The sequence below is a fragment of the Homarus americanus genome, unplaced genomic scaffold, assembly GCF_018991925.1.
Source record: "Homarus americanus isolate GMGI-L3 unplaced genomic scaffold, GMGI_Hamer_2.0 scaffold48406, whole genome shotgun sequence".
NCBI lineage: Eukaryota > Metazoa > Arthropoda > Malacostraca > Decapoda > Nephropidae > Homarus > Homarus americanus.
Window position 1 is genome coordinate 5,020,254 of NW_024753828.1, and position 24,383 is coordinate 5,044,636.

Sequence of the window (24,383 nt, forward strand, 5' to 3'; positions counted from 1 at the left end):
AAGCTTAATTCAGCTTCATTCATTACCAGAGAGTATTTCATTCAGTCACCTCACAGTGTGTTAGTGGTCAGAGAAAACGTACAGTGTGTGAGGATGACACACCAGACACACCTCTCTTGTTTGTAGTGGAAAGGAAGTTTGACCTCATTTGCATACCGTGATGTTGGCCTAGAATTTGGTTAGTGGTGGGAATGGTTCGTAGGAATGGTGGTAGGTGGGTAGGAATTGTGGTAGGTGGGTAAAGGTGGTGGGAATGGTTCGTAGGAATGGTGGTAGGTGGGTAGGAATTGTGGTAGGTGGGTAAGGGTGGTGGGAATGGTTCGTAGGAGTGGTGGTAGGTGGGTAGGAATTGTGGTAGGTGGGTAAGGGTGGTGGGAATGGTTCGTAGGAGTGGTGGTAGGTGGGTGGGAATTGTGGTAGGTGGGTGGGAATTGTGGTAGGTGGGTAAGGGTGGTGGGTAGGAGTGGTGGTAGGTGGGTAAGGGTGGTGGTAGTTGGGCGGTAATGGTGGTAGTAGTAGTGATGGTGGTAAACCGGTTGTATATGTACTAAATACTGTTTACCTTTTACGTTCACACTGACACAATTTATGTACACACTGCCTATATGTAGACCCACGGTGGCAATAGGTGAGAGAGAGAGAGAGAGAGAGAGAGAGAGAGAGAGAGAGAGAGAGAGAGAGAAGGAAGGAAGGAAGGAAGGAAGGAAGGAGGAGGGAGAGAGCCAGAGAAGAGAGGAGAGAGAGAGAGAGCAGAGGGGAGGGATGAGTAGGTCTCCCCTCATCTGGTATGTGGGGCACTTGTAGGTCACCCATCTCTCTCTCTCTCTTTTGTCTCACTTCTTATCTCATTGGTCTTTCTCACAGTCTGTCACATCTATATCTCACCTGTCAATGTGTGTCGCACCTGTCTATCTGTCTCACATCTGTCTCTTCTCCCACTCTTATCTCGTCTGTTTATCATTCCTGTCTTCTCACACTTGTTTCTCACTTAATTATCTCTTTAACTGTTTCGTACACGTGTCTTTCAACTGTCTCCTCCTGTCTATCTCACACACCTGTCTTAGCTCTCACATCTGTTCCATATCTGTCTCACAGCTCTCACACACTTGACCTACACCCGTTTTAGCTCTTACTCTCTCCCACACCTATCTCACCTCTCACTACACTGACACCTGACTCACACCTAACTCACACCTGTCTCACACCTAACTCACACCTGCCTAACACCTGCCTCACACCTAACTCACACCTGACTCACACCTAACTCACACCTGACTCTCACCTGCCTAACACCTGCCTAACACCTGCCTCACACCTAACTCACACCTGACTCGCACCTGCTTCACATCTGACTCACACCTGACCCTCACCTGCCTCACACCTGACTCATAGTTGAAACAGGTGTTGTTGTCTTCCGGTCTTAACTATAGGAGGCCCCTGTACTTAAGTCCCTTGTGTCGACCTGTCAAACAGCTTCCTGAGACCTTGATGTGTGTGTGTGTGTGTGTGTGTGTGAGAGAGAGAGATTTATACCTCTATTGTGTATGTATGTATGTATGTATATGTGTATGTATAGTCTATATATATATTTCATGTGTATGTATATCTCTGACGTAGGTAGTGTAAATGCCCCTCTGGTTCGTGTCAGCTGGGTCAGTATCTAGTCAAAGAAAACCACTGCCGGTCGTAGGGGTAACTCGTCAACACGGATTGGGTCACCACATCTCCTGACCTACTACTGTTAGAGGCTCCGAGAGCTTCACCATCTGTCACCCATAAAATTAATAGCTGGGAATTATTGTGTGTGTGTGTGTGTGTGTGTGTGTGTGTGTGTGTGTGTGTGTGTGTGTGTGTGTGTGTACAGGTTGAGGTACACAGGGAGAGTGGGTGGGGTAGGGCTGGAACCTGTCCTTATGTGGGTCATGTGGAAGGTGCCATCCCCCTCCCCCCTCCACTCCTGCCTCCTTCACCCCCCCACCCCCCCCTCCACCCCCCGCCTGACCTTTCTTTGTGTTTTTGTTTATCTCTTCTATAGTTTATATATATTAGAGTCCCTTAATGGTGTGTGTGTGTGTGTGTGTGTGTGTGTGTGTGTGTGTGTGTGTGTGTGTGTGTGTGTGTGTGTGTGTGAAGAGGAGGGGAGAAGAAACTGTGGTGTTGAGTACATAGTGACGACTGGTGTGGTGGTGATAATAGTGGTGTCAGGATGGTGATGGTGGTGCTATTGATAGTGGTGGTAGTAGTGGCGATGGTGGTGTGGTGAGTGGTAGAGTGCGTGGTGGTAGAGTGGTGGCATAGTGGTGATGGTGGTGCTATTGATAGTGGTGGTAGTAATGGCGATGGTGGTGTTGATAGCAGTAATGGTGGTAGTGGTAGAGTGGTGGTGGTAGAGTGGTAGTGGTAGAGTGGTAGTGGAGAGGTGCAGAAGGGAGAGGGGGGGGGGACATGGGGAATGAGGTAGTCAAGGCCAACAGGTCGCCCGAGGCTCCTGCCGTTGTTGTCTTATTTGCATGTGGCAGGAACCAAGCTACCCCTCGGGTGTTGTGTGGGGGCCCTGGGCAATCTGTCTCCCTATACCCTGTGTTTCCCTTTTCACTGCCACCATTACCACCACCACTGTCATCATCACTATCACCAACACCACTATCACCATCACCACTACCACCATCATCAAGACCTGGGCGTCACTGTCTTCACCATCACCTACCTGTTCACTGTCCATCCTCGGGTACTGACCCTATAAGTACTGTCCATCTGCTAAGTATGTTAAGTTAGTCCACTACTGACCCTGACTATCCCTAGATGCAGCCTCCCTGTTAGGTACTTCCCATGTCACTGCCTTGGGGAACATATCCTTTAGGTACTGTCCCTGGATACTGACACAAGTTACTGGCTCTTCCTTATGGTCACTATCCATAGGTACCCACTCTTGGCACTTTCCTTTGGTTACCGATTGCCTGCTAGGTACTGTCACTTTCTGTTTTTGTGGTGTTTTCATTGTGTGGGATGGAAGGGTGTGTGTGTGTGTGTGTGTGTGTGTGTGTGTGTGTGTGTGTGTGTGTGTGTGTGTGTGTGTGTGTGTGTGTGTGTGTGTGTGTGTGTGTGTGTGTGTGTGTGTGTGTACATTAAGTGGGCGGGGAGGAGGAGGCACACACACACTCTAGCTTCGTGTAGTGACTTCAACGCCTCACAGACACCCACCCTTACATCACACACTCTATCCTCTCTCGCTCTTCACACGTATATTTTTTCAGGCTATTTACAAACTCTTAAACTGTTTGTAAGTGTCAGTATTTATCTTTCTTTTCTTTTACGTTTCTTTTGATCTTTTTTTTTTGTGTGGAATTCCCGTCCTGGTGTCGATGAACTGTCCTGACAAACACGGGAACCAGGGAGTATAGACCACGAATGAGAGGAATCTAATTGACCACACATTAAAAAGTATTAAAAAATCGACTTTATCACCTGAAAATTTATTTACCCACACTCGAACGCTATTTGGAGGGGGAAGGGTCAGGTCAGGTCAGGTTAGGTTAGCGTCAGGGTGAAGTAAACTATGAGAGGGGGCTAATCCTCAGGTGATCCAAAACACCATTAGATTCATAACCACCATTACTGTATACAAGTTAATGGTGTTCAGTAGATTACAGGTAGCTCGGTTAAGGTGATATTTTACAGCGACACGATGATACTGTAACCTCATGTAACTTATTGTAACTCATACCTGTACCTCCTCCTGTACCGGTGTTTCCATTACATAGAGATGAAGGCATCGTCTTTATGGTACACTTGTTCAATACGGATCTGTACACCTAATGGTACACCTAATTCTATACAGGTGTGACTAATTAAAATCTCCCAGCCTGAATTAGTTACCTGTGTTATTTTACCTGTATGTGTACTTCAATTTCCCTTCGATTAATCTGTGTTTTAAAGGGAAGAGAATAAATGGATGTTTTTCTAGGGAGGAAGATGGGTGGAATGGGAGAGGGAGAGATGGGAGAGGAGGGAATCAGATGGAAAGGTGGGAGGGGAATGTGATAGATGAAGGAAGAATGACGTGGTAGAAAATGACCATGAGAGAAGATTAGGTAGAAGGAAGGGCAGGAGGGTAGTGGGAGGGTGACAAAGTGGGGGGATGAGGGGGATTCACGTGTCTTCAAATAAGGAAGAGGAACATTACCATAGTCACCCCTGTAGCTTTACCTGTCCCATATATAGTCATTGGAAAGTTGGCGTGTTGAACCTAGAGGGCTGTTAGGGTGTAGGGGGCGGCAGGGTGTGGAGGGCTGCATGGTGTGGAGGGCTGCAGGGTGTGGAGGGCTGCAGGGTGTGGAGGGCGGCAGGGTGTGGATAGCTACCAGGATGTGGAGGTCTACACGCGTGAGGCCTGGAGGCTATAGGTAGGACTCCCTTTATTTTATTCTGACCCTGAAGGATGGAGAGGACCACAAAGGTGAAGACCGGAGGCTTGGCGAGACCACAGAGCACAGGACTCCTCCCCCTGAAGGGAGTCCTGCGGCTGGGGAAGGCACGGTGTGGTGTGGGTGGGGAGGAGAGAAGATAATGTGGGTGGTGACGTAATCCCCAGTAGTTCCTCAACACCTGGGGGGGGGGGGGTAGTAGGTCCCTCCCTTGTCTTCATGGCCCTGGGAACAAGGAACCAAGTATGTGACACGTTGACAGACAGACATTAGGCCACATCTGTTAATTTTGTGACAGCAAGACTTTTAACTGTGAAGTCAACAATGTGTAATGAGATATGGATGTTAACTAATGAGATCAGGAGTTTACTGTGTGCGGTCAGGACGTAACTCATGGAATAGGACTGTAACTCGTGTGGTCAGGGGTCAATATTGTTAACTTTCGTCGTGAGTCGCTAATTTTTGACTATCACTTTAGTCGTCGTCTTGGCCCTTATCATTATACTCATTTTCAAGGTCTTTGTCCTCATTATATTCCCCATCGTATATATCATCGTCACTGTTATCATCATCGTCACCTTCATCTCTAAGGAGTAAACCTCTAGGTGGGTCAGGATTTAAGGATCCACTTGGTGCTGGGAGTCCTTCCGGTTTGGGCCCCTGGCTGGCTCACGTCCGGGTCGGGTCCCTCCCACTCCCTAATCTTGGTGCGCGAGGAATCCCACCACTTACGTCCTCTCGTGTTTATGACCGAAGACGTTCTCATTACCCTGAAGAAAAAAATGAACTAAAACAGTCAAGTCCAAGGTTGTGTGGGAAGGACGCTTCTGGCATTCTTCTTTCAGGATAAACTACAGAGCACAAGAGTCAAGTCCAAGGTTACGTGGGAAGGACTGGTGCTACAGAAATGTCTGCTACAATGCCAACTATGGTGTATGGAATATTAAGATTGTTGTCGTGTGGAAAGAGCCTTGTTAGGATGTGCGTTCTAGAATAAATTGGGAATAAAATAAATAAATAACCTATTTCTTTGGGAGGGATTGTCCTTCTTAGATACTTTCTGCAAACAAATTGAGGAGTAAATATATTGAGAACTTTGTTTCGTTGTGATGGATTTACTAAGGCACCTTATCCATGAGGAAATCTATGTCAGAACATATCCAGAACAAAATATTTTTCAGAAGAAATCCAGAACAATGTTGCAGGAAAAAGGCTCAACAAGGACAGTTCTCCAAGACAATCTAGAGAACAAAGGACATGGGGAACAGTGTTACCTGGAAAGAGTTTATTAGGACATGGAGAACAGTGTTACCTGGAAAGAGTTTATTAGGACATGGAGAACAGTGTTACCTGGAAAGAGTTTATTAGGACATGGAGAACAGTGTTACCTGGAAAGAGTTTATTTAGACATGGAGAACAGTGTTACCTGGAAAGAGTTTATTAGGACATGGAGAACAGTGTTACCTGGAAAGAGTTTATTAGGACATGGAGAACAGTGTTACCTGGAAAGAGTTTATTAGGACATGGAGAACAGTGTTACCTGGAAAGAGTTTATTAGGACATGGAGAACAGTGTTACCTGGAAAGAGTTTATTAGGACATGGAGAACAGTGTTACCTGGAAAGAGTTTATTAGGACATGGAGAACAGTGTTACCTGGAAAGAGTTTATTAGGACATGGAGAACAGTGTTACCTGGAAAGAGTTTATTAGGACATGGAGAACAGTGTTACCTGGAAAGAGTTTATTTAGACAAGAGCCTCAATAAGATTATGTTTCCAGGATAAACCGCTGACTAAAATAAATCCCCCAATATTGGTTTATGGAAAGGACTGTTCTAGGATATTAGTTCCAGGACAGACAGCAGAGCAAAAGAAATACAGAACATTGCTGCCGGGCAAGAAGTGACCTGATGACTACGTTTCCTCCAGGACGGTCTAGGGAGCCAAAAAAAATTCGAGTAATTGTTGCAGGAAGGCCGTTGTGCTCCCCGGAACGCTGCCCTGAGGGTGGAGGATGTCGTGAGTTGCAGTCGCCACCGCCGCTGAGGAAGGGCAGTGAAGGACCTTGACGATTCTTCTGGGAATCTTGCACTGGGTGGGAGGAGGGGATGACGGAGCCGTGGTCGGTGCTGGTTGAAGACATCTGTGACATAGACACCAATTGTTGATGTAACTGAGTCCAATAGTATGCTCCTCCCTGACTGCTGCTGGGGGTGAACAATTACCACACTTATTGTTGATTTACCTGCTTACATCAAATTGTTTCACCACTACATGACCCTGCCTGACCCTGCCTGACCCTGCCTGACCCTGCTTCTGATGCGTTTGATCCCGTTTCGTGTCGTTTATTACACCAGCCTGTTCCTCCACCACTGTTGCTCACGCTATCAACAACCTCTTGGAAGTATATGAAAAAGACAGGTCCCACGCACTGTATTTCACACATATCATGCTGGCCTTTTCTACCTTTAATGTAGCCGTGGTCACTACGTCAAACACAAAGCAGTAAACGGAGGAGTGAGAGAACCCATCTATTAAACAGAAAAGCGCCCGAATACACAGGTAAACAGAGCTCTAAGACCCTGACAAGAACAGCGTATAATAACACACACGGTCCATTACGTCTTTTGGGAGCCAAGGTTATCAACAACACAACACCGTTCCTACCCACTGCCCTCCATCACACATCCTACCTAACCTAACCTAACCTATCCACTCCCAACTAAACCATTTTCACCCCTTGTCATTTCCTCCACTTCTTTCGTATTTTATTCTAGTCTTCCTCCATTTGTATCAGCTTGTGTTCCCAGTTCACTATTCTGATCCTCTTCTTCAGATTATCTCCAACCTCTTACTCCTCTCTTTTATCATCCTCTTCTTTCTTCGCTTCTTCCTTCTCCCAAAGTGCTCCTCCTCTCCTCCTCCTCTGCCGTTCCCACAATCCCACCGCTGCCACCAACACCCTGGTCCCCGCGGCCCACCTTATGTCAACACAGTGAAAACATACGTCAACACCGCCTGACCCTCGGGGCGTGTGACGGGCGTTCCCCAAGACAAGACATAACCCATCTACCACCAACCCTAACTCAAGGATGTGGCCTTCACATGATGAGTCTGATTCGATGGATTGTGTCGGGGGAATATATGAATGTAGAATCGTTATCTGAAGGAGTCTTATTCCGGTTCTACTGCCGATAAGATCATTCTCTAAACGAATCTGTCTTGGTGACTGATGGATTTGGAAACAATCTATGCTTGTAGAATCACAATATTGAGGATGCCCATCAAGGGGTAATTGTCTGAAGGATCCCTGGCTTTAAAATCCCTACAAAGAGGATTTTGTAAAATCAATCTCCTAACTAAACTTTAGTGGGAGGATCCCCTTAGTGATCCTTGCCAAAAGGATCAGTGTTGGAAGGATCCCCGGCTGATGAATCTGGTCCTAGGATCAGGCGTGCTGGGGGCCTGGTAGGAGCTGTGTCATGCTTTTTTTAAGACTCATGAACAAACACTCGAGCGTGGTAAGAGTACACATCCTGACGACACCGGCGGCGCCACCATCACCACAACACACCTTTACTGTACAAGTTGGCTACACGTTGTGTCTCTACCTGTATCGTAGACTGTTTCAACGCAAATAAGCTGTTGTAATGTGTACACGATACACCTCGTGCAAGACCCAGAACTTTGTGGGTGATTTAGCTGTGTTGAGTGGTGACTGGAGCTCATTAAAGCTTGTATATGAGGCCTCGGGGTTGGCACACAAACAGTTTCCAGAGGGGAAAAAAATTCCACCCAAATTATATACTTGGTAAAATTTCATCAGCTCCCAGATCCTTAAATATTGTGCAAGGTGAAGTATTGTGTTGGAGACTTTGTCCTTCTTAATTTATTGATATTAGTTACACAATATGTAAGCAAACGTGTCTTGTAATGACACAGGGGCCATTACGACTTGTGGGAACCAAGGTCTTCAATAACACAATACCTATACCTAACCCGGGTACGATTCCTGACTAGTGAGGTATTGTTTATGACCTAACTACTAACTATAAGATACGCAGCTAATTTAATATAGATATATCATTCCTGGGGTAACATAAAGCCTATCACAGCCAGGATAAGGCAGAAAAGGCGAAACTTGTCAGCACCCGAGAGACTGACTCCACAAGTAGTGAGTCAGGTATTAAGACTCCACCTGTTGGTTAATGACATGAGTGTTAACTTGGGGTGAGTCACCAACACTGACGAAGAGGGAAACTCTAGATTAATGGTTGACTTACTGGAACTGGGTGACGTGTGGCGCTAAGGAACCATCAGCCTGTATCATTCCGCCGCTGGTTGAAGGCCTCCCTGGTCTTGTGTCTTCCCTGTCTTGTTTCCATATACTGGGGCGGGTCTCTGCCGGGTCTTATAGCGTGGGATGCAGTCGAGGACGTCTTTGGTCCCCGGTTGATCTTTGTTCTTGTAATATGATTTGACCCTTGTCACAGGGGGGGGGGGGCCTCTGTGTTCTCTTGTGTCTCGCGTGTTTTTGTTGTGTATGTCTGTAAGGGTAATTATTAACTCAGTACAGGATATGTCTTTTCACCCTCCCCTGATGGACTTGGATAATTATATGAATAATAATAACACTGCAGTTATATATACACACTTACACAACACAGAGACAAAGGGAAATAAACAATAAATAAAGAAAGAATAACAACAATTATAGTTATTTATGAAGCCATGACAACAGGTGCTGGACATCCGGAACTATGAGTCGTCACCCAGGGAAGCTTCTTCACCCAAAATGACTCCAATTTCCGAGGTGCGCCCAACGAGGAGGTCCTGTGGTTGAGCCTAGCGTAGATAATGTACAGGAGGTGATAAAGCAAGCGGGACAAATGTGAAGGAAGACATGTGTGACTCAGAGAGAAAACGGGACAATGTGTGGGTTGGTTCACATGAGGTGGGCCACACTGTCCTCTTCATCTGTTCCTCCTACTGTCTTTCTTTATTCTTTATTATTTATCCTCTCATTATACGATGTTAGGATAGACGTCGGGGAGTGTCAAAGAGACGAGGATAGTACGGGATAGTTAGGGTAGGAGGAAATATCACAACATATGGCATCGTGAACGGGTGTCGGCGGATCCTTGGCTCGGTTATGTTGTTGTCCTTGAAGACTGAACCTGGTGCCTCTCCCACACGCGGCGGAGGGAGTGTCGCATGACGGCATTATCCTCTACTACTATTATTACCATTATCCTCGCTCCTTTACACGCTCCCATTAACCTCCTCCATGTGTGTGTACCTCGTAATGGTGTGAATATCCACATATACCTCAGCTAAGGATGGTGTTAGTGGTGTGAGAGTAATACCAGCACATGGGGACAACTTGGCACTGTGTTCGCCATCCATCCCGCTAGACTTGTCCGGCTGCCTCAAGGAGTATTAATCCAATCTTTAAATCCAGCCTCCGTGGATTACCGCTACTAATCCCAACTACAGGCAGACAATAGACTCACACACACACACCATCATTCTTCCGTAACGTAACTTAAAATATTATATAACAGTCCAGATTATCTGTGTATTAAGAATTCAGTTTAATTAGTATTTTTATGTTGACAACCGTACAAGGCGATGGACCGCTATTCCACCGTCTGAGCCAGCAGGAGCCACACGCCCCTCCACACACACACATTATCGTGCACCCGGCAACACTGGTCAAGGTTGAATTATTAAAGATCGTTTGTGAGGAATTGATTGACATAATTGAGTCTGTTTTTGTTCTTTGTTTCGCTCTGAAGGACTTGTTGATAAATGGTAGTTACTGACAAATAATGAATGAAATTAATAGATACAATTATTATTATTATTATCATTATTATTATTATTATTATATTTTACCATGATCAACTTTCTAACAATCCTCCTCTCTCGTCTTTACAGGTTTCTGCTCAATTGAACTTAGGACAAGGACTTCAAAGAGAGATATTTTTCCTGAACCTCGAAGACGGATATTTTGGGTGTCAGGTAAACGAATCAACAGAGGTGCTTCAGCTGTTCGAAGTATCCAAACTCTGTGACGGTATACCCAACTGCTTCCTGGCTTCCGACGAGAACTTCAATGAGTTAAAATGCACCAGTAAGTTCTTGTCTTATTTTCATTGAATTTATTGTAAATGCACCAATAATGTCTGTGTCTGTGTTAATAATTTCACTTTTGCTTATATTGACAAAACGATCTAATATTTAAATCTCAGTTACTAGTTTAATTAATGTTTTTTTTTTATTTACTCGTGAATTAAAATTGATCTCATATAAGTGTATAGTAATGTATACAGTCATACATAAAGACTGTATTATCCCATTATATTATATACACACTTTCGGTAATGTTACACGTCTCTTATGTGAAGATAAAAAAGTTGACCAATATATCGACGAATAACACGGAGTCACGAAATTTGCTTGATATGTCAGTCAGTCAGTCAGTCAGCCAAGTCAGTCAGTTAGTCAGCCAAGTCAGTCAGTTAGTCAGTCTTCATATCTGAGGGTTGGCGACCACAGTCCTCCACACTAAATGTTCCCCGGCTGGGTTTTTTTGCTAATCCTCTCAGGTTTTTGTATCTCACTTGATTTACATAATGTACACTAAATATATATCTTTAAACGTTATATAGCAGCTTCAGGTAGACCAGGTGTTGCTTCAGGTAGACCAGGTGTTGCTTCAGGTAGACCAGGTGTTGCTTCAGGTAGACCAGGTGTTGCTTCAGGTAGACCAGGTGTTGCTTCAGGTAGACCAGGTGTTGCTTCAGGTAGACCAGGTGTTGCTTCAGGTAGACCAGGTGTTGCTTTACGTTGATTTTATTTAAACATTTGAAGGACGAGTTTTGTTAAGCGTGATGGTGTGAAGTACCTTATTCAGTTCTTCGCTGTATACATCCTAACTTAATGCTAAGGAGTTTTTACATTAATTAGTATTTTGTTTTAGTCTTTTATACACTTTTTCATCTTATTTTTTTCCCCATTATAGAAAATTGATCGATAAGGCCGAGTTGAGTATTAAAATTATGTAAATAAATAATCAATTTCATAACTATTTTAATCGCTATTCTGTATTTTTCTAATCGTAAAAAAAATAAATAATAAAAGTCCTTATTGAGAAATCTTTCAATAAATCCGGGTCGAGAACAAGACACCCCCCCCCCCCTCGTCTTGGCCTCAACACGTCACATTATTCACAAAATCTCTCTCTGTTTCCCCTCCAGGGCTCAGGCAAAATCTCTTAGGGGTAATTTCTATCAGCAGTTTTTCCCTCTCTCTCTCTCTCTCCTCTGCTTTGTCCGCCGTCCGAGGAATACCAAAGACGACAATTGAGGGTGGTTGAGGGCAATTGCGTTAAAAAAAAGAAAAAGAAAGAAAGAAACTGAGGCGGTAAATGACCCTAGGAAAAGTTGATGCTCTCAAGGTTCTCTGTGTTGCCTGTGTGTGTGTGTGTGTGTGTGTGTGTGTGTGTGTGTGTGTGTGTGTGTGTGTGTGTGTGTGTGTGTGGGTGTGTGTGTGTGTGTGTGTGATATTATTTTAAGATTGGACAAAATCTCACAGGCGACACCTTTCCTCTGGTAACAAAATGTAGCTTGGCAAACGCACTGGACAAAATTAGCCACCGGACAAAATCTCACTCAAAGACAGTTTAGTTGTATTTGGGACATACATACATACATACATACATACATACATACATACATACATACATACATACATACATAAACAAACAATTACACATACGCCCTCACACACACACACACACCATCATCATCATTATCATTATTACAAACTAAAAGGAAGTTTCTCTTTACATAAACACTGGAGCTAATTTTGTGAGATGAGGCAAATTTTTGGGTTCATGGGCCTCTCTCTCTCTCTCTCTCTCTCTCTCTCTCTCTCTCTCTCTCTCTCTCTCTCTCTCTCTCTCTCTCTCTCTCTCTCTCATATCCTAAAGCTATAATTTGTCATTTTTATTCATTTAATGGTGGGATTTTGTCCAAGGGGAAATATTTGAGGTGGGGTTGTGTCCTCTATATTATACTGCCGGTAATATTTTGTCCAATGCATTAAACCGGTAGTAGAGGGTTTTGTCCAATGCATTAAACCGGTAGTAGAGGGTTTTGTCCAATGCATTAAACCGGTAGTAGAGGGTTTTGACCAATGCATTAAACCGGTAGTAGAGGGTTTTGTCCAATGCATTAAACCGGTAGTAGAGGGTTTTGACCAATACATTAAACCGGTAGTAGAGGGTTTTGTCCAATGCATTAAACCGGTAGTAGAGGGTTTTGTCCACTACATTAAACCGGTAGTAGAGGGTTTTGTCCACTACATTAAACCGGTAGTAGAGGGTTTTGTCCAATGCATTAAACCGGTAGTAGAGGGTTTTGTCCAATGCATTAAACCGGTAGTAGAGGGTTTTGACCAATACATTAAACCGGTAGTAGAGGGTTTTGACCAATACATTAAACCGGTGATGAGCGTTTTGTCCACTACATTAAACCGGTGATGAGAGTTTTGTCCACTACATTAAACCGGTAGTAGAGGGTTTTGACCAATACATTAAACCGGTAGTAGAGGGTATTTTTGTCCATGCATCACCTAACCTAACCTAACCTCACTGTTCTTGTTTCTCCCTCAACAGACAACTGCCCGTACACGCAGGGCTACAAGTGTACCAACGGCGCCTGTCTGGACGGTCTCTGTCACTGTAATGATGGTTACGGTGGCTGCGGCTGTGAATCACCAGGTGAGTAGTTAACCACCCTTTTACCCCTCCCCCCCTCCTTGTTTCAGGTCTTCTAGTGGTAGTTGGATAATTGGTTTCTGTTCGTTTATTATTTTTTACTTGGTCTGATTAGTACTTTTATATTGGTGTGTTAGGTTAGGTTAGGTTAGGTTAGGCTAAGTTGGGTTAGGTTGGGTTAAAGTGTGAGATAAAGTAGGATTAGGTTAAGTTGGATTAAGTGGGTTAAGTAGGATTCGGTTGGATTGGATTAGGTTAGATTAGATTGGGTTCCATTAGGTTAGGTTAGGTTAAGTTAGGTTAGGTTAAGTTAGGTTAGGTTAAGTTAGGTTAGGTTAGATTACATTGGGTTCCATTAGGTTAGGTTAGGTTAAGTTAGGTTAGGTTAGGTTAGATTGGGTTAGGTTAGGTTAGGTTAGATTGGGTTAGGTTAGGTTAGGTCGTAATTGTCTTGTTGTCGGGCGAGTGTACAGTAGGTGCCAATTAGTGTATTTTTCCCGCTGTTATTATAAGTATTTCTCTTCAAGGTATTGCTTATCCAATACTTATATGTAAATTAAGTTTTCCTGAGATAACTATTTATAAGTATGTAAGTGTGGGTATTATTATTAATTTACATATCTTCAACTGTTTTAACAACTTGAGAAATGTGTTTTTTTTTACGAATTTACCCACGTTTACACATTAATTAAATCTTACTTCCATTTACACATTAATTAAATCTTACTTCCATTTACACATTAATTAAATCTTACTTCCATTTACACATTAATTAAATCTTACTTCCATTTACACATTAATTAAATCTTACTTCCATTTACACATTAATTAAATCTTACTTCCATTTACACATTAATTAAATCTTACTTCCATTTACACATTAATTAAATCTTACTTCCATTTACACATTAATTAAATCTTACTTCCATTTACACATTAATTAAATCTTACTTACATTTACACATTAATAACATAGATGTCAGTTTCCTACATTTATTTACATTTATTTACATTTACCCCTGAGTTGTCCAGCTGGGGTCGTCGTTACACTGGTCCTTACCGTTATGTGAGTCCTGTGAGGTGATATATGAACCTTGGGGAGTTACCACAGTCATATATACCTTAGGACCTTACCATCACCCACCACCTCCCTCCCTTACCCTCTCCCTTACCCCCATCCCTCACCCCTCCCTCCCTCCCTTACCCCTCCCTCCCTCCCTTACCCCTCCCTCCCTCCCTTACCCCTCCCTCACCTCCTTCATTTACCTCACCCACGCCCCTCACCTTCCCTCACCCCCTCCCTCCCCTCCACCACGCCCCCCTCACCTTCTCACCACTCCCTCCCTTCCCCCCCCCCTCGCCCCTCACCTTCCCTCACCCCGCCCTCACCTCCTCTTACGCCCCTCACCTCCCTCACCCACGCCCCTCCCCACCTCCCTCACCCGCCCCTCACCTCCCTCACCCACGCCCCTCCTTCCCTCTACCCGCCCCTCACCTCCCCTCACCCCACGCCCCTCACCTTCCCTCACCACGCCCTCCCCCACCTTCCCTCTTACCCGCCCCCTCACCTCCCTCACCCCGCCCCTCACCTCCCTCACCCCACGCCCCTCACCTCCCTCACCCCACGCCCCCTCACACCTCCCTCACCCCGCCCCTCTCCTCACCCCGCCCCCTCTCCACCTCCCTCACCCACGCCCTCTGCCTCCCTCACCCCGCCCCTCACCTCCTCACCCCACGCCCCCCTCCACCTCCTCCACCCCACGCCCCTCCCTCCCTCACCCACCCCCCCCTCCCACCTCCCTCACCCACGCCCCCCTCACCTCCCTCTTACGCCTCTCACCTTCCCTCACCCACACCCCTCACCTCCCTCACCCCACGCCTCTCCCTCCCTCACCCCGCCCCCTCACCCACGCCCCCCCTCCCCCCTCACTTACCTCCTGCCCAACTGGTAAAGATATTTATACCTGTACCTGTAGTAATTAACACCGGCCATTGCCTCTCCCGTGTCCTTGTCTCTGTTACCTGGGTATTGTACCAGGTGAATGACCCTCCCGATGGTGGTAGTAGGGGGGGTGGTAGTGGTGGTGGTAGATGTGATGGTGATAGGGTGGGTGGGTGGTGGTGGTAGTAGCCTCAGTTATGGTGGTAGTGGTGGTGGTAGCTATAGTTCTGGAGGTGTGGCAGTAGAAGCAGTCATAGGGATGGTGGTAGTGGTAGTTGTACTGGTAGTGGGACAACAACTATCATTGCTGCGGGGGGAACAACTCACTACTATACCACACTCACCCACCTACTGTTGTTCCACCCACCTGTTACTAGCGTTAATATTACTACTGTTACATGTCGTACGTTACTACCACACACTGTCACGTACCTCCTGTTACTACCGCAATCTGTCACACTGTAGGACTGATAATAGCGTTACTCGTACCACCGTTAATATTAATAGTACTCCTATTATCGTTACTAGTATTACTCTTATCGTTACTAGTATTACTCTTATCGTTACTAGTATTACTCTTATCGTTACTAGTATTACTCTTATCGTTACTAGTATTGCAATTAATATTATTAGTACCCATTTATTTGCATGTACTGCTATTAAAGTCACTAGTACTACTATTATCGTTACTATTGTCACTTGTCAGGCGAGGTGTAAGGTGTGTGAAGTGTGTGTGGTTCAGCACACACACACACACACACACACACACACACACACACACACACACACACACGGGTATAATATTCACTTTTCTTCCCTGTTACTTTAGTTTCCATTCTCTTTATTATTTTTCCTCATTTTCCTCCTTTCCTCTGTTTGTGCTCTCACCTCACGTCTCTTAAGGTCTGTTTGTGCAATACATCCTGTAGGGCGGCGTTTGTGTGTTTGTGTACATATAGTAATGGTTCACATCCGGTAAGGGGTGTGGGGATGTATTGTGACTGACAGAATACATTCACATGAGATCTATCTCTGCCTCCCACCCACTTAATCCCCCACCCACTTATCTTCCCCCACCCTTAAAGCCCCCACCCACTTATGTTCCCCCACCCACTAAGGCTTCCCCACCACTAAGGCTCCCCCCCCCACTTGATCTTCCCACCCCTCATATCTTCCCCACCTAAACACCCTAGGCTCCCCACCCACCTAAGGCTCACACCTAGCTCCCCACCTAAAGGCTCCCCCACCCACTTGTATCTTCCCCCACCTAAGGCCCCCCCACCCCGTCTTACCCCAACCACCGGCTTCCCCCACCCCACCCCCACCCTTGCTCACCACCTAGGCTCCCCACCTGGCTCCCCACCACCTAAGGCTCCCCCACCCCTAGGCTTCCCCACCACCTAGGCTCCCCACCCTTTTCCCCTTATCTTCCCCCACCCAGGCTTCCCTAAGGCTCCCCCACCCACCTAACCCCCACCCACCACCCCCCCCCCACCCCTCCCCCACCCCCCCACCCCAGGCTCCCCCACCCCACCCCCCCCCGGCTCCCCCACCTACCCCCACCCACCTACATCTTCACTATATTTTGGGTCTTATGCACCTTTGGCCTAGAGGTCGAAATAGGAGGGTAATGGCGATAGTAATAATAATAATAATAGCAATTATAGTAATAATGATAATAGTTGGTAGTAGACGTGATGATGATGATGATGATGATGATGATGATGATGATGATGATGATGATGATGATGATGATGATGATACCTTTGTATTGGTGATGAGAATGGTAATATTGGTTCAAATATTATTGTTAATATTATCATCATTGGAATTATTATTATTATTATTATTATTATTATTATTATTATTATTATTATTATTTATTGTTGTTGTAGTTGTTATAAATGACATCATCGCCAGGGTGGGTGTTGAAACCGGCTGGTGTAGTTGTTCGCCTGGCGTTCACAAGTAGTGCATGACATTCTTGTGGGGAGCAGTTTAGCTTCCACACGTTCACTCATCCTCCAGGGGTCCTCCTCCAGGGTGGCTCGACCTTCTTGGAGGACCACCTTGTGTGTCACTGTTACCCTCGAGTCTGTAGTCAAGATATCCTCAAGTAGTAGTAGTAGTAGTAGTAGTAGTAGTAGTAGTAGGAGTTCAATCCATATTTGTGTCGTGGCTTAGTGGGGTCAAATCGATGAGTTATGACGTCACTAATCCAGGGGGTGGATTAGTGACGTCATAACTCATTGAACTGACCCACTTAAGCTGCGAGACAAATATGGATTTTTCTCGTAAATTTCGTGAGGTAATTCTCCCCTGTTGAGTGACGTAAGCAAAGATCTGATTGGTTGGAGTGACGTAAGCAAAGATCTGATTGGTTGATGTGAGGTGTGACGTAAGTGTGGCGGCCAAAAACAAAATGGCGTCTATATTGTACTGAGACTCTACCATAAGTCTTCTCACTGTATGTCCAGAAATTGAGGGATGAGGAAGTGAGAGAGGGAGGAGGATGAGAGGGAAGGATGGTCAGGTGAGGAGGAGGATGAATCAGGTGGGAGGAGAGATGAGGCAGGTGGGAGAACAGGAGAAGTGGTGAGGTGAAGTGAAAAGACGTGGTGTGAGGTACGTGGAATTCGTGGGCTTGTGCTGGCAGACCATGACCGCAGGCGGACGTTCTTGCCGCAGCCATGGCAAATTACTGAGGGAGGGAGGTGAGGAAAACTAGCCTTAAGAAATATGCCAAGAAATGTGGGACACCTTTGTTGTTGTTGTTCACAGGTGCTTTAGATGGCCTGCACACCTGTTGGCCCGTGCACCTGTTGGCCAGTACACCTGTTGCCCAAGTACCTCTGTGTACATGCACTTATCTCTGAACCTGTCTACCTACTTAATTACTGACCCACGTTTGCACCTGTCCATCTGCCCACCAACCTACTTGTTCCATTGCCCACGTTCCCCCTTACCCAGATGGTCACCCACCTGACACCAGCTGCGGTATAACACTGGATCATGGTTAGGTTAGGTTAGGGGTGATGTACCTCTTGGCGCCTGGTCACTACACCTGTAATTAAGGCGCCATGGTCACCTCACACTCTTATTTCTACCACAAAAAGAGTACCACTGTAGGCTGGCGGCGGGTGAATGATAAGGCTGTGTGGTTGCCAGAGAGTTTGTCATCATGATGTTGTTGACCATAAGAGGAGACCCCGGGGTGCAGGTAACGTTGGTCCCGGCTCCAACCCACTACCGAACCCCTGAACCCCGTAACTCCTCAACTTTAAACCCATGAACCCACTACTGAACCCCGTAACTCCTCAACTTTTAACCCATGAACCCACTACTGAACCCCATAACTCCTCAGCCTTGAACCCCTGAACCCCATAACTCCTCAGCCTTAAACCCATGAACCCACTACTGAACCCCATAACTCCTCAACTTTAAACCCATGAACCCCATAACTCCTCAACTTTAAACCCATGAACCCACTACTGAACCCCTATAGCCACAGGGGTTCAGTTGGGGGTTCGTGGGTTTTAGACATGAGTGATGACGTTACACCGTGGCACAGGTGTTCCTACAAGGGGCAATTACGTTCCTTAAGCGTAGCGGTGACGTTCTGGAGTCCGACTCACGTTCCGCGGGTGGAGTGACTAGTGAGCGTGGAGTGAAGACGAGAGTAGCGTTCCACAGTGACCACGACGATCAGGGGTTGAGGTTACGTTCCTGGAGTGTGGCGACATTCTACACACGTTCCACTACTGAAGGAATAGGTGAAGGTTGGGGTGAATATGAGTGGAACGTTGTTAGAGCGTGGTTATGTTCTGCAGACGTTCCACTACTGAAGGTGAGAGTAAGGTGGGAAGGGCGGTGGCGTGGCGGAGGTTCATCAACACTTGTACACTATGCTTCACTACCTGTGGGTGGGGCGGGGGGAAGACTTCCTGTCCAGGGGAGAGGTGGTCGACCAAAACCCTCTTGTGGTAGGTTGAGGGAGGGAGGGAGGGACGGAGGGAAGGACTCGCAGGAAGGAAAGGAGGAAGGAGGTGATTTCCTCCGGTGGGGAAAGTCACAAGGAATCCCGACTTCTCTTGTGGTGAAATTGGGGAAAATTAGGGAAATACTCCCTCTTATGGGGAAGGAGGTGATGGAGAGACACCTTCACGGTTGGTGGCGAGGGAAGGAGTCGCGAAGGAGGCGGGGGGGGGGGGTGAATTGCATAGAAGGAGGTATGGGGAAGGATGTTTAAGGAACTCATGTGTAGGACTCCCACACATCCTTGGGTGAGGACCACTGCCCCAGGTGGAACTCCTATAGATATAAACAAACACAAACTTACAGTAAATAATGTCTGGGTCACAGGAGACTCATACACCATGTCTGACGAGTGAACCAACCTGACCTAACTTAAGGCACCGAATGATCTTGTTGTGTTTTGGTTTTTCATTAGCTTAGGTTGTATTGGTTAGGTTAAGTTGGATAGGTTAGGTTAGGTTGGGGAGGTTTAAGCTAGGTTGGGTAGGTTAAATTATGTATGGTAGGTTAGGTTAAGTTTGGCAGGTAATGTTACGTAAGAATGGATGAAACTGCAGCCGGCCATACTGGGCAGTCCCGTTTACACCCAACCACTATTGCTCATATCCACCCAACCTACTGTATGTTTCAAGCTATCCAGCGAATTCGAGTTAATGATGATATTTGGTAACTTGTTCCACTCATCCACTACTCTGTTTCCAAACCAATGTTTACCTATTTCAAGCCTAAATCTAAATTTGTCTAATTTAAAACCATTGTTACGAGTTCGCTCCTGGTTGGATAGTTTGAGTACCTTTGTAATATCACTTTGCTTAACCCTGACCTCCACCTGATGCATCCTTGACCCCACCCACCCAGAGACCCGTGACCTGGTGCCCACAACTTGTCTCACCCTCCCCCCCCTCTTACCCGTGACCTGGTGCCCACAACTTGTCTCACCCTCCCCCCCCTCTTACCCGTGACCTGGTGCCCACACCCTCTCTCCCCCCCTCTTACCCGTGACCTGGTGCCCACAACTTGTCTCACCCTCCCCCTCTTCTCCCCCACAGATGAGAACGAGTGCAAGTACCGGCCGTGTGACGTGTTCGCCTCGTGCACCAACACCCTCGGCTCCTTCTACTGCACCTGTTTCCCGGGTTACGAGGGTGACGGCTTCTCCTGCTCCGGTGAGTACCCCTCATGATCTTACCTGGGTGTTAATTAATGGTCTCTACCGATGTGTTTACCTGGGTGTTAATTAGTTCACTCTACCTGTGTGTTAATTTACTCTACCTGGATGTTAATTAATTCACTCTACCTGGATGTTAATTAATTCACTTTACCTGGATGTTAATTAATTCACTTTACCTGGATGTTAATTAATTCACTCTACCTGGATGTTAATTAATTCACTCTACCTGGATGTTAATTAATTCACTCTACCTGGATGTTAATTAATTCACTCTACCTGGATGTTAATTAATTCACTCTACCTGGATGTTAATTAATTCACTACCTGGATGTTAATTAATTCACTTTACCTGGATGTTAATTAATTCACTCTACCTGGATGTTAATTAATTCACTCTACCTGGATGTTAATTAATTCATTCTATCTGGATGATAATTAGTTCACTCTACCTGGTATCTGGGTATTAATTAATTATCACCACCTGCGTGTTTACCTGGATGTAATTAGCTCACTCTACCTGGTACCTGGGTGTTAATTAGTACAATCTACCTGTGGGTTTACCTGGATGTTAATTAGTTCACTCTACCTGGGTTGTCATCTCGTACACGTCTTACCCTGTGTGTGTGTGTGTGTGTGTGTGTGTGTGTGTGTGTGTGTGTGTGTGTGTGTGTGTGTGTCAGTCATTACCGTGTCCTTGTACACACCTGTCGTCTTCCTCAAGGTCAGCCCAATTACCTGCATTTATTCTTTTATTTTCCACCCCACGACTTATGTAGTTGATGCTATTGATTACTAGTGATTTGTGATTTTTTTTTGTCTTAACTAGCCACAGATTACTATATTAAATAGATGTTATCGAGTAAGATCATGCATTATATATCTGCTTCTATTTCTAGGCTGTATGTGTTTTGTTTGGGGTAAATTTCCTGTTGTGATTTTTGCTACTTGGGATATTTTTTTTCTCTCCTCGGTTATTGCGTCCAGAGGGGTTTTGTCCGGGAGGTTATATTTTACGGTTAAGGAATTGTCCAGAGGGGTTTTGTCCGGGAGGTTATATTTTACGGTTAAGGAATTGTCCAGAGGGGTTTTGTCCGGGAGGTTATATTTTACGGTTAAGGAATTGTCCAGAGGGGTTTTGTCCGGGAAGTTATATTTTACGGTTAAGGAATTGTCCAGAGGTATTTGGATTATTGGTTAATTATCCAATAGTATTCTAGTTTGTTTTGGGTAATTTGTCCAGTGGGATTTAGTCCAGATGAGGGGGTGTGGTCTTTTAGGTATGACAAGACGTGTCCTCGACCTGGTGTTAACTCAAGGGAAATGGAGGGAGGTGTGGGGGGGGGGGCGTCGTGAATCAGCCCCACCCACCCCATCCACTCGCCTACCCCATGCACCACCATTACCCGCCCACCCACCCACCCGCCCACCCCTGTCTCCCTTAAACGGCACCTTAGCTCAAGGGGAACATGTTAATGGTAGGTTATGTGTGTGTGTGTATTGGTCACTTTCATTCCTATAGCCTAGTCTAACTGAACCTAGTCTAGCCTATCCTATCTTAACTAGCTTAAACTAACCTAATCTAGCCTCACCTAGCTTGACTTAATCTAGCCTAGCCACTGCGACCTACAGATAGCCTAACCTAGTGGTATTTTGTCCACTAATGTTTTGTCCAGCGTGAAACTGCGTGATATGATTTGTCCACTTGTGGGTAGGTGTCACCGTGTCATGGCGGAAGTGACCATTTACTCTGTCTCATTAGGGGTAATAGCCTATTTTTTGTCGACACGTCTCACGCGGTCATAAAAAGGTAAACTTCAGTGTCCCAGCAGTGTTGGTGGTGGGTAATGTGGCTATTTCATGTTTATTATTATTTGTATTATGGTAGAGATGACGACCATATTTATTTTATTTATAAGTTTTGATAAAGATCTTTTTTTAAATAGGGAAATTCGTCCTTGTTATTTAGGATAAGAGTCACACAAACACCTAATTTATTTTAACTGTTTTTTTCCGGGAAGTGACAGGTGTCCCGTTTTAGTTGTAGGGGTAACGAGGTTATTTTTTTTCTCTTATGTCCGACACGCGTTGACAAGATCGTTAAGTTAAAAGTGAAACCCGCGGGTGTCATTCATGAGGCTGTTAAGTAGGGTGATAAAGTGACGTCAGGAGGCGACAGGTAAAGGGCAGGTGAGCGAGTTTCCGTAAATTGTGTTGGGGCGGTGGTGGTGGTGAAGCCTTTAACCTTTCTTCCCGCCATAACTAGTAAAGTCAGGGCTGCCAACCTCACCTCACCCCGCCCGCCCTCCACCACCACCACCCCCAACCTCACCTCACCCCGCCCGCCCTCCACCACCCCCGGGCTGCCTCTCTGTTTGTGTACATATTTGCATCTTGTTATCAGTTTATATTTTTAATAGCCTTAATAAACCACAGAGAGATTATAGAATCAACTTTGATATTTGTTGAAGTTGACGATTTGTTGCTGCGAGGATTAGTGTGTGGACAGACATTCGGAAAACTATGTCAGTTAGGTCAGGAGAGGCGGGCGTCGGGCTGGGTATACTGTAGATGCAGGGAATATATACCACATCCTGATATATATACCATCAAGTCACATATTCTCAAGGACCGTATGCTAAAAGAAGCCAGAGAATAGTGAAGTATACTGACTCATCTGACTCGCCTATGACACAACACTGACAGTGAAAATGGCGTCAAAGTTGCGCTGAGATTCGAGTACAATATAATATAGTTACGTTCGTTTAGTCACGTTTAAGGAGAAAAATAACGAACGAATTTTAAAGAGAATAACCTTTAGATAGATACGTTATTGGAGACATGACAAACAAGATAGTAACTGATAGGAGATTGTTGACAGCCTCCAGGGTTTAACTCTCCCACTCTCGGCTTTATTCAACAACACATATCCAGAAATTTTTTACATATAAACTTGCATGTGACAGTTAATCGTCATATTGTTACATTGGTATTTTTTATATATATATTGTAGCTTAGTTTTATCTGAATCGAATGAAATGGGGAAAAATATAAATTGAAGTCGGTGAAGGACAGTCAGGTGGCGGGATGTGACAGTCATATTTACGGCTATCAGTAGGGGGGGGGGGAATTAACTGGTTGTTGCTGCTTGTAACTGTACGTGTAGGATGATATTAATGTTCGTGCTTAGTCGAGTATCAGTTTATATTAACTTAAAAGATATGTAGATTTCAAACCTAAACCAACATTGATATATAATACAAAACCATTTAGGTAATGGAGATGAAGGTGTGTACAGGACTTGACTTTCTGATGATGAACTCATGTTATATTTATCAACGTGACGAGGCTTTAATCTGAAGTGACTCGGCGGTGCTCCAGGAAGATTTTTCGCGATTATAAACAATATATTCAGTGCCCGGCCGCCGCCAGTACCCAACATGAGGCTTGTGATAGTTTATGGAGATGTTGCAATGTTCAGGAACTTCCTTACATCGGTTGTTGGGGTTAGGTTAGGTTTTAGGAAATGTCTTCTTGTAATTACCTGTCAAAATATTTCCTGCATCTAACAGTCATGGAAGAATTTGTTCATATCTACTGTAAGTGGATAAGCACGATAGAATTTTGATGGTGATTGACAGAACAGTCTTGGTTCTAGGACAAAATTCCTCTGTACCGGAACTAACTTAACCAGCCATTACCCAACACGGTGTTAGGAGTTAAGAGAAGCTTTACTTGGGATGATGTCGTGTTAGGAAGTGTGACCCTGTACGTGCCCTGATATCTGGTGATGCGGGTTGTGGAAATAGTTTAGGTGTACAGAAGAGAAGACAGTGTACCGTTATATGTACATCACGACATCTTCCTCCTCCTCGACCTGCCCGCCCACCCAACAGTCACTAGTTCCACCATCTGCCGCTGAGCTTGGTGGCGCTCTTGTCGCTCTAACTGCCCACATATCTCGCTCCTTGGGGCGCCGATGTGGCCGCACGATATGTTTTAATGGCGATTCACAGTCAGGATGAAGCGT

The 24,383-nt window shown here is 45.4% G+C and overlaps 1 protein-coding gene across 1 annotated transcript in view; it reads left to right on the forward strand.

Annotated features, from left to right (window-relative positions):
* Window positions 1-24,383, forward strand: part of LOC121855503 — a 257,960-nt gene that overhangs the window by 48,211 nt on the left and 185,366 nt on the right. Inside the window, 3 exon segments of the mRNA XM_042350478.1 lie at window positions 10,364-10,559; window positions 13,107-13,211; window positions 20,235-20,351. Of these exon segments, the coding sequence (XP_042206412.1) occupies window positions 10,364-10,559; window positions 13,107-13,211; window positions 20,235-20,351 (418 nt within the window).